General features: G+C 41.1%; 1 protein-coding gene across 1 annotated transcript in view; it reads right to left on the bottom strand.

The window, feature by feature from the left end:
• LOC121578308 (protein TMEPAI) overlaps nt 1–13,820 on the bottom strand; it is a 65,679-nt gene extending 51,859 nt beyond the window's left edge. The window contains exon 1 of the mRNA XM_041892598.1: nt 13,457–13,820. Within this exon, the coding sequence (XP_041748532.1) occupies nt 13,457–13,562 (106 nt within the window). The 5' untranslated portion in view covers nt 13,563–13,820. The remainder of the gene's footprint in view (nt 1–13,456) is intronic.
• Between the last annotated feature and the right edge of the window lie 2,025 nt (nt 13,821–15,845).

Below are 15,845 nucleotides of genomic sequence, written 5' to 3'. Positions count from 1 at the left end.
TTGACATAGGAATCTATGTCCTAGTTATTTTATTTTCATAACTATTGCAGAATAAATTCCTCACCTTTTCTGGCCATGATGAGTTCATATTCCTAAAGTAGCCATACAACAAATTACCATGTGCCTCTGTCATTTAAAATCGGGCCTACAGTGGTTCCTCAATTAAAAGTTTTGAGCTTATGCTGCAACCATTTGTGGTAGATGGTGGCAGATTGTGGTAAATTGCATCATTCTGTCATTGCACCACACTATCACAAGGGGGTGTTAGAATGCTGATCTATCGGTAGTCTGATCTGCGGGACAAATTGACTATCTTTTCGTAAATTAATGGAGGAGTGAATGTTTCAGTCCAAGAGTCTCTCTTCTCTGGCACTAGAGTCCTGCATCAGGCACAAAAAAAATTGCTGGTGGGTTTTCCTGGAGTTGAGAGAGAACTTGGGTAAATACAATGGTGCAATTACACTTGACATGTGGACTGACGATTTTCAAAAAATAGGCACGGTGGGCTTTCGGTTTCTCTCCCTCTAAAAACAGACAGAAATAATTCTAAATAACAAACTGGCTTTATTTACCACAGTGTGAAAGAGTGAAAGCCCCTCTATATAAAGTGAGTTTCTGAAACACGGAGTCCTTCTTTGCTGATGTGAAGAAGAAACTGAATGAAAGAGAGTCCAGCGAGGGGAAAAAGGTTACCCATATTTTCAAGACCTGAGCTCCTTCATTTATTTATGAAATGTACTAATTTATTTAGGCAATTTGATATATTTGTTTAGGCTTGGCCGCATGAAGCTGCGTGACACTCATTCGTGGCTTGTATCAAAATAAATAAGTACCAACATTCTTTCTGATAGTCTTTCAATAAAGAAATGTTTTGACCAAGTTAATCTGCTCATGTTGTGTGTGTTAAAATATTTGTGACATTGTGGTAACAATGAAGAATGTAAACGAAATTCATCAAATAAATTATATTCATAATGAATAATCAGATGCGTGTTGCAAGCTTGTCATTTTTCCTAATTTAAATGTTTTTTGTACAATTGTATTTAATATTTTTAGACAATACAAAACATACATATACAAACGACAACTACATCACACCTGCCCAGACCGAGCTGCTCACCCCCTATCTCCACCACCCGCATCACACTCCGCCACATGGCCTCAAACTGCACCATGTTGTTTCTCTCCATCGCCCACATGCACTTTCGACATTTGGATAACAAAGCATTTAAAGGCTGATATTGGTTGATTTTCCGTTTTTAAGTATAAGTTTTTTCAAGATGATTGACGAGGAATGTATTGTCCAACCCATCTCACCGCACCATTATATGCCATGTCTTGAAATATACAGACAGATGGATTAAAGGTTCATTTCCATTGTAATACTTCTGAGAGCCACATTTACATATTTTTTATTTAATTTTTGTCATTTAGCAGACGCTCTTATCCAGAGCGACTTACAGTTAGTGAGTGCATACATTATTTAATTTTTTTCATACTGGCCCCCCGTGGGAATCGAACCCACAACCCTGGCGTTGCAAACGCCATGCTCTACCAACTGAGCTACATCCCTGCCGGCCATTCCCTCCCCTACCCTGGACGACACTGGGCCAATTGTGCGCCGCCCCATGGGTGCCTGCGCCACTCGGGAGGCATTTCTAACTCCACCCATAATGTTTGGACTTTAGAACGTTCCCAGAAGGCATGGATTATTATAACCTAATGAAAAATGAACCTGTTCATCTAATTTAATTTACTGCAGGCCTAAGACCTATGGGTTTAACCTTCTGAATGAATGATTATATTGAAGATAGAACCTGCCTCTTAATGAGTTCCAAGAACCGAGCCGTTACCCAACAAAATAATATCAAATTATTTCGCCTGATTGTTTTTATGACAACAGACAGTAGGCTATTATTCCTCTTTCCTGCAGTAATTAATTTGTTTGCATGTCTCTTCAACATTTGGCTAAAAAGAAACCATGCCATGAATTATTTTCACAATGCAATGCGGCACATTGACAACTCAAATCACTTTAAAGAGCCTTCTAATATTAGACAACAAATAAATATACTAAAACAATAACTTAAAAAACAGTCCATTCATCACTGGATTTCTTCAAATTGCTGTGCAAGAAAAGGATGTCATCCACTGTGCCTGGTCGCAGGCTCGCAGCTGGCTTCTCTCTGAAACCACACATCCATCTGAAGGTGACGCTTTATCCTTTGGAACCACACAATTACCAGGTGGACAGTGAAGCCTCTTGAAGCGATAGAGGAAATCAACAAGATCCACAAGTATTCTTTCACAATAGCTGGCCTTATGTTATATGCAGTTTTGAGCTGCACTGTCCCACTCCGTGGTGGATAACATCCACTCTTCGTTTATGTAATGGGCTGTAAGGCACAAGTATCCTATTTTTCGAAAATCGTCAGTCCACATGTGAAGTGTAATTGCGCCATTGTATTTACCCAAGTTCTCTCTCAACTCCGGGACCACCCGCCAGCTGATTTTTTTTTTGCCTGATGCAGGACTCTAGTACAATAGGAGAGAGACTGACTGAAACATTCACACCTCCATTAATCTACAAAAGGATAGTCTAATAGCTCGGCTAGGTGTGAAAAATCCCCCAATTTGTGCCACAGTTTAGACTACCAATAGATGCTGTGGTCAGTCTGAGTTGAGTCCTATTGTAAAGTGTAGCCTAATGGCCAAAAAAGGGCAAAGTTGATGCTGAAGTTTTACATTTCTAACTCAATAACACAGACCAGATTTACCCTAACGAAAAATGCATCAACCCCTACAAATATTATAATTTATTATAATCCACATAATAATTCAAACGAAATTAGCTGTAGCGAGAGGAGACCATGCATGCTAAAGACAATCAGAAAGAATGTTTCTTTAACCTTGCATTATAATATAACTTATTTCGAACGAAAGCCAGGAATGAGTGAGTCACTATGCTGTTCCTGCTTCTGTTGCCTATTTGAGTGTTTGTTTAATATCCTACTGATTCTGTGATCACCAAGCCTCATACCGCAAAATGTTCGATAAAGCAATTTCACAAATGTGGCTGCTTTTAAACTTTGCTATGCTGTATTAAAGGCTTTACAATTTATTTCCATTAGAACAGACTCTCTGGTATTACTTATACTTTATTTAGTATTGTTTACACTATTCCAAACTGGCAGATCAATTATATTATAATCTAACAGCACCTGTTTGTCATGTAACAGTATCTCTTGCGCTTTTGACAATGATTTTACATGAGGCCTAATTCACATGATATGCCTAAAATAGTTATATCCACTAGGCTAATAAATAATCAAATTTTTCTTTTCAATTATTTAATTTACCTATATTATGTTATTTCAAGTTATCCATTTGGAGCACATGCAAAAGTGATTTGGAGTTGTTGAACGGGAGTGGCAAAATGTATTACAATTGAATTTGAATGAACTGATTGAGGATGAAGAAGAAGAGAGTGATTGAATTTAGAACAATAGTGTAAGAATTGCTCTTCCTCTTTCCCGTGCGCACACTCAATTTTTTTTGTTTCTACTTTGTCAGGAGAAGCTGCAACTGGACCGTAGCTTAGTACTTACTAAAACTGTTACACTGTAAGGTTTTTATTCTAAGAGAAACTAAAATGGTCTGTTATATTCCATTGTATTCTTAAAATATATGTGTTGACTGAATATACGCAAGTGACTTCTGCTAAATTAACAAGTTGATGGCGATGAAGCCTCAGCTACTAAGCACAGATAAAAAAAAAAAAAAAAAGGTTTCACATATTTTCAAGATCTGAGCTATTTAATGTAGGTGTTTTATTTATTCCATTTACTTGTGGAATGTTACCGAATAGACAACAACAATAAAAATAATAATCTGGTGGCCTTGGTAGAGAGTCAGGCGGAGAATGGAGTAAAAGTGCACTGTACTGTAAATACGCTGTGGGCCAGGTGTAAATGGTTTAGCAGCCTTTCCAATAAATTGGAATACAAAAGAAGCCATCCACCCTTAATGGGCTATCAGTAGGACAATAGACTCTTGCCGAGTTTAGGGACTTTAAATGTATTAATGTGTTTGCGAAGCATGTCACTTCACCCATCTCGTTGCATAGCCTAGCACTGTTCTAACCACATCTGGATGGATCCATAACAAATTACTATGGGAATAAATATCACTGAATGACAGAAATATAGGAATAAAGTAGTCTAATGCAATTGAAGGCAACAAATTGTTGCTTACTGAAACACCCAAAGTCATCCAACAGTTATAATAGGATTTGAGGCAATAGCCTAGCCGCGTGTGTACAACAATTCCAGCACCGCTTCGTGCTGCTTTGAGACAAGCATGGGGACTGGTCTTGATAAATCAATCAGATTTTTATTTTCACTGAATCTCTGTTTGGGTATTGGTTAGCCTACAATTAGGGTTGTTATTTATTTTGCTCTTCACTCGCAGTCGCTTAGTAGCCTAGCCCTACTCCCGACCGGTCACGCTGTACAGAGCCATATTTTCCTAATGGAAATCGTGAGGCCTACATAGGCTACTGTAAAATGTATTTTTGTTTTTCTTGGAATAGAAACACCATAATATTAATCAATTTAATTAAGCTACATTTCTAACAGTATAAACAGCACAACCAATACAATAATAATTTGCAAACAAATTATAATCAATCCCATATAGTCTGTTCTAACAAAAAAAGGTTTTAAAGTCTCTAGTACAGCCAATATTAAAAACAGTCAAATGCATTCGTGAATGATTCAGGTATGCTCGTTATGTTCGCCTGCTCCCTTAATCCTGAGTTTGGGAACCACTGTACTACTAACCACTCTCTCTGCTTGCTTCCTCTCTATGCGTCTCCTTTGCCTCCTGCATTGCAGCCTGCCGCACCACTGTCTGTATCAATACTTTCTGTAAAGCAAACTTATTTTGTTGGGAACTTATAGTAGCCTATCTTTTGACAGAGTGGTGAATGAATGCGCTGCTAACAAGGCAAATCCGGAGGGAGCAAGTGAACATAACGAGCATACCTGAATCATGATTCCACTCATTCGCAGAGAGGCAGGCACGATTAGAACTCAGATCAAGAATGTTCTTTCTAAAGCGTTGATCAACGCTGGGAACGCAACAACTTGGTAAACGATAATTAACCAAATCAAAAGGAGTAAATGCAATTTTACAAATAAAAAGGTGTGTTTTATCCTCCACTACATCCCTAAGTGCCAGACTGTGTCTAGTTCGCCTCCCACTGTCTGCACACTCCATTTCTGCTCTAGTCGTCAAACAGGGGCAACCCAGTCGCATACATTTGACACATCGACTTCTCTCCCATATTATTTCAGAGGATCGGCCATGTTAATCTTGCTTCCCTCACTGGGGTCGGGGGATATAGAGAGAGGAGCAACATTCTGTTAATATTATGGATCTCTTCCAAACGGGTTGGCGAGCTTCTCTGTAGTGTTTGTGTGTGTGCAGGCAGGCTAAATAAAGCCAGAATTACAGAGCAGAGTGGCCTGTAAAACAGCTGTGTGCAGCAAGCAGAGGGCCTAGATTCCTTGGCTGGGGTGAGTTTGCAAAAGCCTGTGATGTGGTTTACATATTGCTATATAAATATAGTAATCCAAAAAAGAAGATGGTAAAATGGAGGCCCTCTTATAGCAGAACAATAATGTGCCGTCTCCGTTGGGCTCCGGGCAGATTGAGATCTTTCTTTCTCTTTTGTCCTCCCTTTCTCACTCTCGCTCTTCTTCCGTTTGGTTGTTTTGAAGAGAGAGAACTATTTCATAGAGAAAGGAGGGCTGTTATGGTGTAGAATGGAGAGAGAGAGAGAAAGGCAGCTGGTGAAGCACACAGATCAGTGCTTCTCAGTGTTGTGGTTACAGTGTTGATGGAACAGTTCTGGATCCTGCAGCCACAAAAAAGGCACAAAATGTTCCGAGTGGCAAGGAAAGAGAGGAACACAAAACGGAGGAGGGTGAGTGAGTGACTGAGTGAAAGAAGAAAGTGTTTTTGTTTGGGATCTTTTGCGGAGCAGAGAAACACCTGTGTTCGCGGTTGATACAGTGCTGTACCAAAACATTTTTGTCATAAAAATTCCCAGATGGGAAGTTGAGCTTGAAAGGTGTGTGTGTGTGTTTTTAAGAACCAGACACAATGACCTTACATGATGTGGTCAAACAGCCCCCCACCCTGTTCCAGCGCACGCACACACACACACACACACACAGTAAGGTGTGAGAAGATACGGCCTGTCTGATATCCTGAGGGCTCGACAGATAGACAACCCCTGACAAGCGTCTAGGCCTGCTGCAACTGCCCTCAGCGGAGCTCAATCCTCACACACGCACACACGCACACACACACACACACACACACACACACACGCACACACAATTAACCAAGGTCTCTGACCCAATTCCATCCAAGTCTGTCCATAATAACGCGCTGCTCTGCCTTTTTAACAACACTATCAACAAGGCAGGTCCTACAGGCCCTAGTTTTATCGCACCTGGACTACTGTTCAGTCGTGTGGTCAGATGCCACAAAGAGGGACCTCGGAAAATTACAATTGGCTCAGAACAGGGCAGCATGGCTGGCCCTTAAATGTACACGGAGAGCTTACATTAATAATACGCATGTAAATCTCTCAAGGCTCAAAGTGGAGGAGAGATTTACTTCATCACTACTTGTTTTTGTAAGAAGTGTTGACATGCTGAATGCACCGATGCTGAATGCACCGAATGCACCCATGTGTCCCCCACAACACATGCCACCAGAGGTCTCTTCACAATCCCCAAGTCAAGAACAGACTATGGGAGACGCACAGTACTACGTAGAACCATGGCTACATGGAACTCTATTCCACATCAGGTAACTGATGCAAGCAGTAGAATCAGATTTTAAAAAATACATTTAAAAAATACACCTTATGGAACAGCGGGGACTGTGAAGAGACACATACACAGGCACAGACACATGCCTAAACATACAATAAGACACACACTCTACACACACATACACATGGATTTTGGATTGTAGATATGTGGTAGTAGAGTAGTGGCCTGAGGGAACACACTTAATGTGTTATGAAATATAATGCCATGTAATATTTTAAATTGTATATAACTGCCTTAATGTTGCTGGACCCCAGGAAGACTGCCTTGGCAGCCTTAATAAATACAAATACATCCCAATTGCACAAATTGCATTAGCCATGGCTTCATGCAACCACTTACGGGCCATTTAAAGCTCCTTAAACAAGATGGAACAGATATTAATCTAGGCATGTGCCCACTAACTCAACACCTCCACGATACACTGGCCATGCGAGCTGCCAGGCAGATCTTGAGTGAAGAGCTCTAGCACAAAGCTTCACACCGCAGATATTGACTGTTGGGAGAGTTGATAAAGGGAGCACGATTCTGGCATGATTCTCAAAATACAGTAGGTGTTTTACAATACATCATAGTGACAGAGGTGATACGTGTGAGCTAAAAGGGTTTGACTGTATTGGCTTGATGTGCACTTACTGTTGAACATGTGCGCACACACACTTGTTCACACTCACATACTAGCGTGTATACTGTATACATGATGTGTGTGCGTGCATTCTCACAAACACACAATCAAAACAAACAAACAAACACGTAAAATGACATGAACACACAAATATTATACACACACTAATACCCTCTCTCTCTTTCTCTCTGTCCCTCTTTTCCCAGAACTGAATAACCCAAATAAATGCTAACTCCCCCCAAAAAGTCTCCAGAGTCTGGCACTCTTACCAGCGTCAGACAACAAAGGACATGCATGTTAATGCCTATCCCCTAGGGAAATAACGATTATCAATACAGAAAGCTGAGATCCTCCTCTCTTTAATATGGACAACTAGTTGCTTCCAAAGTTGTGTTTTTTCCCGCAATTACATTTTGAAATGTTATAAAATCACGAGGGGCACATGAGGGGGGAGAAAGCATGTGATCGGCTCGCTCATTACAGCCGCTGGCCCCAGCGAAACAGGCAGGCACAGCGGCAGGCCAGACACCTTTATTACAGGAATCATGAGGATAATGCACTTTACTGTTTAATACATTTATGGTTTTATCCCCCCTAAAAAAAAACAAAAAAATCATACAGATCGGAGCTCGAAGTGCTTGCTCACGAGGGCTTTAAATACGCCTTTATCCCCCACAGGCAAGTCCCCACAAGTGCCCGATGGGACCCAAAGATAGAGCCGTAAGTGGAGAGCTGAAGGAGAAGCCGGATAGGCTTGATAAGTAGGGCGAGGGAGTAGGTAAGTGAGTAAGGGATGCGGTCAGGACTCCCTTTGTGAAGTTTTTTCCCCCCTGTGTTGCTGCCAGGTTTTGCTAGGTCTTATGACTTCACCTCATTTCCAATGCAAATGATCGCCGGTTGGCTAGCTTGTGTGTCAGAGCAGATGAGCGAGGACTTCAAAGGGCAGAGGCCTGTGTTTTTTCTATGACTGGGCAGTGAGTGGTATTGATGAGGTCATAGTTTTGGCTGCAGCCTAGCTTGGTAACCCACGGATATGTTGGTAGGTGGCTGGGGAGGGTGTGCACACAGGGTTATGGAGAGAGACTATAATAATCTTATGCTGCAATTACTGTACATACAGGATGTGGGGAGGGAGGGAGCCAATTCTATGATACGAGCAAATAGTAAACTTCACAAAGTTACATTCCTTCAACCTGAGTCAGTGATCTAGACTCCTTGAATATGTTATATGATATGGAAATGAGGGTTTGATTAAAAATTGGTTTCCCATGAGCAGTCAGACACTCTAAAACAAGATGGTGCAACACCCTTACTTTCCCCCTGTCCTACATGTTCAGATAGTACCTCATCATTTCGACTCTCTGTTTCAGAGCGTTTTCGTACATTTCATGCCCACTGAACATGACCCTGATGTTCATTAGGGTAAATGATCATTAAAACCTGTTTTAGGCCTCTGTAACCATATGTTACTTTGGACTGGCTTCTTAAGGGAAAAATATGATCTTCCATTTTAAAAAGAACAACAAGTGTACGAGAAGTCATAATAACTAATGGTAGCCTAATGTAACCATTAACTTGTGATTGGCCACTTCAAAATATTTCAATCCAAACGCTTTATTGTCGTTTCCTTTTAGGAGGGAAGGAGGGAGGGGATTACTGGAAAAAACCTGTATCCTGTCTGGAGAAATATTCCCCATGTTTCCTTTTAATTAGGAGCAGATTTGATTTTCTTGTCACTGCCTGGGCCAGTTCTATGCCGTCCAGACGGGTACACATCATAATCCTTTGATTCTCCAACAGTAAATAGGAAGTGCTATTCCAATAAACACAAGTTAGCCGCACTGAAAAGAAAGCGCCTGATAGTTCTGTACTTTGCTGTTCTCCGCAGACAGTCACCTGAAGTTCAGACCTACGAGAGCTAATCAGAAAAACCCTCTTCTTACCCAGTGCTTAATTTATAAATCGGGAGGTGCCGGAACAAAAAGTGAGCGCCAGAGGGGGCTGACCTGGGGAGCTCCGAGGTACCAGAACACATTTTAAAAAAAAATGTTATTATAAAGCATTGCATGCATATCATCGCACTGCATTTGCATAGTGTTATAGAGCAGTAGAGTAGAGGCACCTGCATAAGTTGCACACATGGGGAAACATTTTAGTAGCCTAGGGTCCGGGAAAAATTTGGCCTTTTATAAACGCATTTCATGAAATTCTACGTCATTTTACATGACTGGCTACTTTGGCAGAATATTTTTTTCTACCGCACAAATGATCTAAATGACAGGCTACTTTGACACTGACAAACTGAGAAACTGATATCAATGAAAACGACCTTGTCTTGAATCCATCAATTGCCTAGGCCTATATTTGGAAGTTGATCAAATATTTTGGTAGCCTACAGCAGACAGATTAGTCTTCTCTTTTCAGCAGGAGCCATTTGCTTTCCAACCTGTGTTTTCCCGCAATTGTATTTGAAATATTGAGAAAGGCCTGTTTTGTCTGCATGTTGTTTGTGCACTGACAGAATTGCCGCGTGTTCCCGACAGTAGGCTATGCCTTGTTATTGGCCTACACACAATCCACAGCTAGGCTATTTTTTAAAAGAAACTATTGATCCTCTGTGGCTACATTATGGGCCTTATCATTGTGTAGTAGGCTATTCTGAATTATTTCACATTTTCCTTCTCACATAGCCACAGCCACACGTTGGTCTCAAACATAGGTTACAATGTTGCGCAAACCATAAGTCCGGGCCGGCCCAACCCGAATCAACTCTTAGAATATCAGGCCCGGGCTGAAAATCTACCTTTTTACATTCTTTTTTTTGGGGGGCGGGAAAATTAACTAATTAACTTTGATTGCTTTCATTATAATTTTTACATCGAAAAAATATACAGAGAAACAAGAGAACGCACAAACAAATGCCTCTTTGGGAGAGTATGGGCTCCTGTGCAGATTGCTCAACTGAAGATCTGCCAAGTCAGGGAATAAGAGACAGAAGATGGTGTCGAACGCAGAAGAGCATTCCTTGGTCTGTGGTTGGGTACGTTCCCCACCTTCTGTTTTCCTGCCTATCTCCAAAGTGAGGCTGCAGGAGAATTATGTTGCATGCCTGACTCCCAGCCTGGCTCACAGGTGTGTATGTGTGTGTATTCTCCTTTCACAATAAAAGACCTTGCCCTTTAAAAAAAGTACAGAATCCAAACTGCAGATGAAATTAGAGAGGGCACAATAGTAGGCCTATTTTCTTTTTTAATTATTTAGCTACAAACAATTAGGCCTATCTTCACTGCACTGGAGCTGTTCTTTCTTCAAACGTTTGGCCGAGAATATGGGCAGAACCAACAGCATATCATATTTGGTATCTAAAGTTTACACTTGATTGAGAAATTAATTTCCCATTGAAAAACCTTGGGAGCATTTAAGGTGGATTTAATGTCTGTAAGCCTCATTAGCTTTGGCGAGACTGACTGCTCTGTTGGTTTCACACCTCCAAGGTATACACCAAACTGCTGTTAGTTAGTTAGTTGGTTGTTGAGTAGTGTTTACCGTGGCTTATACCCCTGATAGTATTGACATGCCTATTAAAGGCAAACTCATATTTCAATTTTTGGGTAGCGAGAGAGAAACAGATTAAAAGAAAACTGAACCTCTGCCCTTCGTGTTTGTATAGGATTTTTAAGCCTTGAGACAGTTGAGACATGGATTACGTATGTGTGCCATTCAGAGGGTGAATGGGCAAGACAAAATATTTAAGTGCCTTTGAACAGGGTATGGTTGTATATGCCAGGCGCACCAATCTGTGTCAAGAACTGCAACGCTGCTGGGTTTTTCACGCTCCACAGTTTCCTGTGTGTATCAAGAATGGTCCACCAACCAAAGGACATCCAGCCAACTTGACACAACTGTGGGAAGCATTGGAGTCAATATGGGCCAGCATCCCTGTGGAATGCTTTCGACACCTTGTAGTGTCCATGCTCCGACAAATTGAGGCTGTTCTGAGGGCAAAAGGGGGGGGGGGGCTATACTCAGTGTATAGGCTAAAGCTTTACTGAATAAATTAGGAGGAAAAGAGAAGATTGTGTACTGAATAAGTGCATTGCATAGGCCAAATGTGGTGACAAATACCATTCTGAGATTGAGAGGAAAAGTGTGGGTTGCAGAATAGCTTTCATTTCTGTCCTCGCATGTAGAACTGTAAATTCGACCGGCTTTCCAAATGTGTGCTCTTTAGAACGCCAGACAGCACCAAATCGAAGCTTGAGTTGAGCTCCCCGCCAACACCACCCACACAGTCAGATAATAAGCGATGAAATAGATTTGAACATATTATGTTAAATGCGCAGAGAGAGAGAGAGAGAAAGACAGAGAGCATTCCCAAATAGCCTGAGTTTTTGGTTAACAGATTTTCTGTTTATCTGATTTTGGAGCTCGCTTGGGCATCCACCACATCTCGTTGTTTCGGCACTGTCTAGACGAAACGAAGTGGCTTCACAGTGTATTTGTTTCTGATAATATAAACCCTTTTTTAGACATGCGCCTTACACTTAATCTTCAGTTGAGAATTACCCTACCACAGAAAAACAAAGCACTTCAGACAGGATACAAGAGGGCACCTTCATCATGGGGAAGCCAAGAGCAGATTACATTCTAAATTCCATAATCGCTGCACAAGCACGAAAAATACTGACATTTTGCCTCTTTCCCGGCAGAAAATGTGTCTGTAAAAGAGGAAACTGTAAGGAGAAGGAAACAGGAGCGCACAGTCCATTACTTAAAGATATTCAAAATGTCCAGATCTTTCTCTAAGATATATAGACTGGTTGTCTCCTTTGGGAAACTCTAGACAAACCAGGGAGCATCTCTCTTCATTATCCCCTCCATCACTAGATAAAACATCACACAGCTCTTGCAGGCAGAGCTTAGCATAACTGTCCTTAGAGGAAATTCCTCTTTCCTCCTAAATGACTTTTTGGGACTAGAGAATCTGTCAGAACAATATTCACCAATGATGATACATTAGTTCCACTTGCCCCTGCCAAAATATGAGTCAATCAATAGAACATACATCATACATAGACATACATATCTTCAGTTCAACTATGTCGCATATCTATTAAATCTGAATGACATGTCGATGGATTTAGATGGGACAATAATTGTATTAGTATTGTTGTTAATGTTTTATAAACGCCCCTCGACTCTAATTACACTATTTCATAAAAACATATTTCTATTTGTTACCCTATTTATTGGGTTTTATTAATTAATTATTAATCCCTGTCTGAATAATCAATCTACTGATTTAAATATCCAAAATACTACTGTTTGCTCTCACTCCACCATTGAAGATTTTTGGTCACTGTATGAACAAGATTTAAAAAATTACTTGCAAATAGAGCTCACTTCAATAACCTGAATTTGCTTTCATTGCCCATAGACATACACAATTCATTTACAAGGTTTGTACTATAAAATATATTCACTGAGCCACCTTTTATGGAAGTATAATTGACCTTATTTAGGGTCAATTAGTGGATATCAGAGATAGCCAGACGTCTGACTTGCACAAGAATAAACTTTGTTGTGACGACCAGATAAGTTTAATTTAATCATGTCAAACCATGGCAGACACAGTTTAGACGTTCAGTTGACGAAAATCACAATGTTAACGGAAAAAGTTGCTTGCTGGGAGTTAACTAATGATATGGCTGACAAACGTTGCACACAAAAAACAGAGCAGTCAGTCAAAAATTGTGCTGAATTGAAAGAAGAAAGAGCTGGGATATCTAATAGCTTGCCTACCTGCCACGCAATGGAAGCCTGCGCGAGCTAACAGACCCAATCAAGCTTGGTCAGTCCAAGTGGGAAAGAAAAGTGCAGAAAAGTAGCAGTAGTTCGCTTGAACATTACAAAAAGTACTTACTGATCTCCATGCTTTGGAATGAAGTCGAGCGTTTGCAGTTACATGTACAGGATACATTGGTCTGTATGGCCGCTGTACCGTTTATTAGACCCATGAAGTTGAACATTTACATCTGGAAATCTACGCGAAAAACGGCTCGAAGATCTCTCCAGTTCACTTCTCTTGCTCGCGGCGTGGCAGAAATCACAAAAAAAACATAGGATATTTTCTTTCTCGGTAAAATTTTCTGCGGGTGGAAGTCTGTGGTCTAGGGTCTCAGTTGCCTTCGTCCTCCACCTCCCCCTCCCCCTACCCGGACCGCAGCCTGCCGTCCGTACTCCAGTATCCCTGATGATTGTGAACAGACAGCTTGTGCTACTTTGTATCCGTCTGTCTGCTGGGCTTCTGAGCTCACCACCTCATTCAAGTCCAAGTCGGCTGAGCTCCTTTTGGGGGGTCCGTGCTATCCGGTATCCTTGGGACGTCCCTACCCCCCATTGAAGTTGACATTTAAAATGGTTAAGACAAAGGTTAAGGTTAGGGTTAGGTAAGGCTTATGGATATGGTTAAGGTTAAGGTTGGGGTCAGGTACGGGTAGGGGTTAGGGTTAGGATTTAGGGTATGGACGTCCCGAGGATCCCTCATAGTATTGGCCCTCTTGGGGCGGGGCTTGGATGCAGACAGGATTACGTCAACGCCAGACTTGAACTGGCAACAGTGACAGGATGTCTGGCCAATCGGATCGCAAAGTCTGAAGTCGACGCAGTTTATCGTAGCCACTGAAGGATTTCGATTAAGTGCACCGCCTGTGACGTAACTGGCAAAAGTGGTGAGGGAGGAGCAACCTTCTCAAATCGAACAGTAATCTGCCCGCTCAGTCATGTTGTCAATAAGGCAGCATGATGCATCGTTCAGAAACATACATCTATTTTCCATAAAATATATGTTCGAATTTTCAAACTAGTTTTCATTGGGACGGCAGATAAAGCCTTTTTATCAAAAGCAATCACTTTTGCATGTGAAAACAAAGAATGCTACTAATTACTCAACGTCACTTTTGCTTTGAGCTGACTTCGCTGTCAGCCAAAACTGGGCACTTGGCTCACGCCCAGGAGGCAAATCTGTTCCAAAACGGGAAGAGATTTTTGACGTACCGATTCCATGGCATTGTGTTTATGAACTGATACGCAAAACGACGCCGGATTCAAAACTTAGAATTTTTCAATTTAAATTATTATACAAAATTCTTGCTACTTTATTTATATGGGGGATACAATCTTCCCAGCTCTGCAGATTTTGCTGCTAAGAGACAGAATCATTAGATCATTTGTTTTGGCACTGTCCATTTGTAGCTTGTTTTTGGACACAGGTCCAGGAATGGCTAAAGAATTGCAATATTTACCTGGCGCTAACCCTACAGATAGCACTACTAGGTGATCTGAAAAGTCATAGTCAATCGATCAATAATATAATAATACTTTTAGCAAAAATGTTTATTTTCAATTTACAATCTGTAGAAACAATGAGAATTGAAGGGTTCAGAAATTTTGTTAAACATCACATCACAGTACAGTTGAAAAATATATGGCAAATATGGGCTCACGAGTGGTGCAGTGGTCTAAGGCACTGCATCGCAGTGCTAGCTGTGCCACTAGAGATCCTGGTTCGAATCTAGGCTCTGTCGTAGCCGGCCGTGACCGGGAGACCCATGGGGCCGCGCACAATTGGCCCAGCGTCGTCCAGGGTAGGGGAGGGAATGGCCGGCAGGGTTGTGGGTTCGATTCCCACGGGGGCCAGTATGAAAAAAATAAAAATCAAGTTGCTCTGGATAAGAGCGTCTGCTAAATGACAAAAATTTAAATAGAAATCTAATATGGATGGTGTTAAGAGATAGATGGGTGGTGTTGAAGGATGGGATTAATAACTACTAACAACAAGATAACTAATGTAATGCATACTGTGTCCATAATAAGTAGATAGGTTATGGGTTGAGAGCTTTTGTGAAAGAGCACATTTAGAAAGATATGGCATATAGAAGCAAACCGGATGGACATCATGAAAATGATCGGAGAGGTTGAGGGTAGAGGAAGTTCAGGAGTAACAAACAAACAATAAAATTGACTGTGTCCATAAAATGTATATAGTATGTATAAGCTGGAAGTAGAGGCCTAAGCATGGTTGTTCACTAGTTTATGCCAATTAGGGAAGGGGTGGTGGGGTTGGAAAGTAATAAAGGGAAATATATTTTTGTTAAAACAAAAAAAACGATGCTATGTACGGGGGTACCGGTACCGAGTCAATGTGCGAGGGTACAGGTTAGTCAAGGTAATTTTTACATGTAGGTAAGGGTAAAGTGACTATGCATAGATAATAGACAGCGGGTAGCAGCAGTGTAAAAACAAATTGAGGG

Source organism: Coregonus clupeaformis, chromosome 12, assembly GCF_020615455.1.
Source record: "Coregonus clupeaformis isolate EN_2021a chromosome 12, ASM2061545v1, whole genome shotgun sequence".
NCBI lineage: Eukaryota > Metazoa > Chordata > Actinopteri > Salmoniformes > Salmonidae > Coregonus > Coregonus clupeaformis.
The sequence above is the reverse complement of the archived record's forward strand: the minus strand, read 5'-3'. Positions and strand labels throughout refer to the sequence as shown.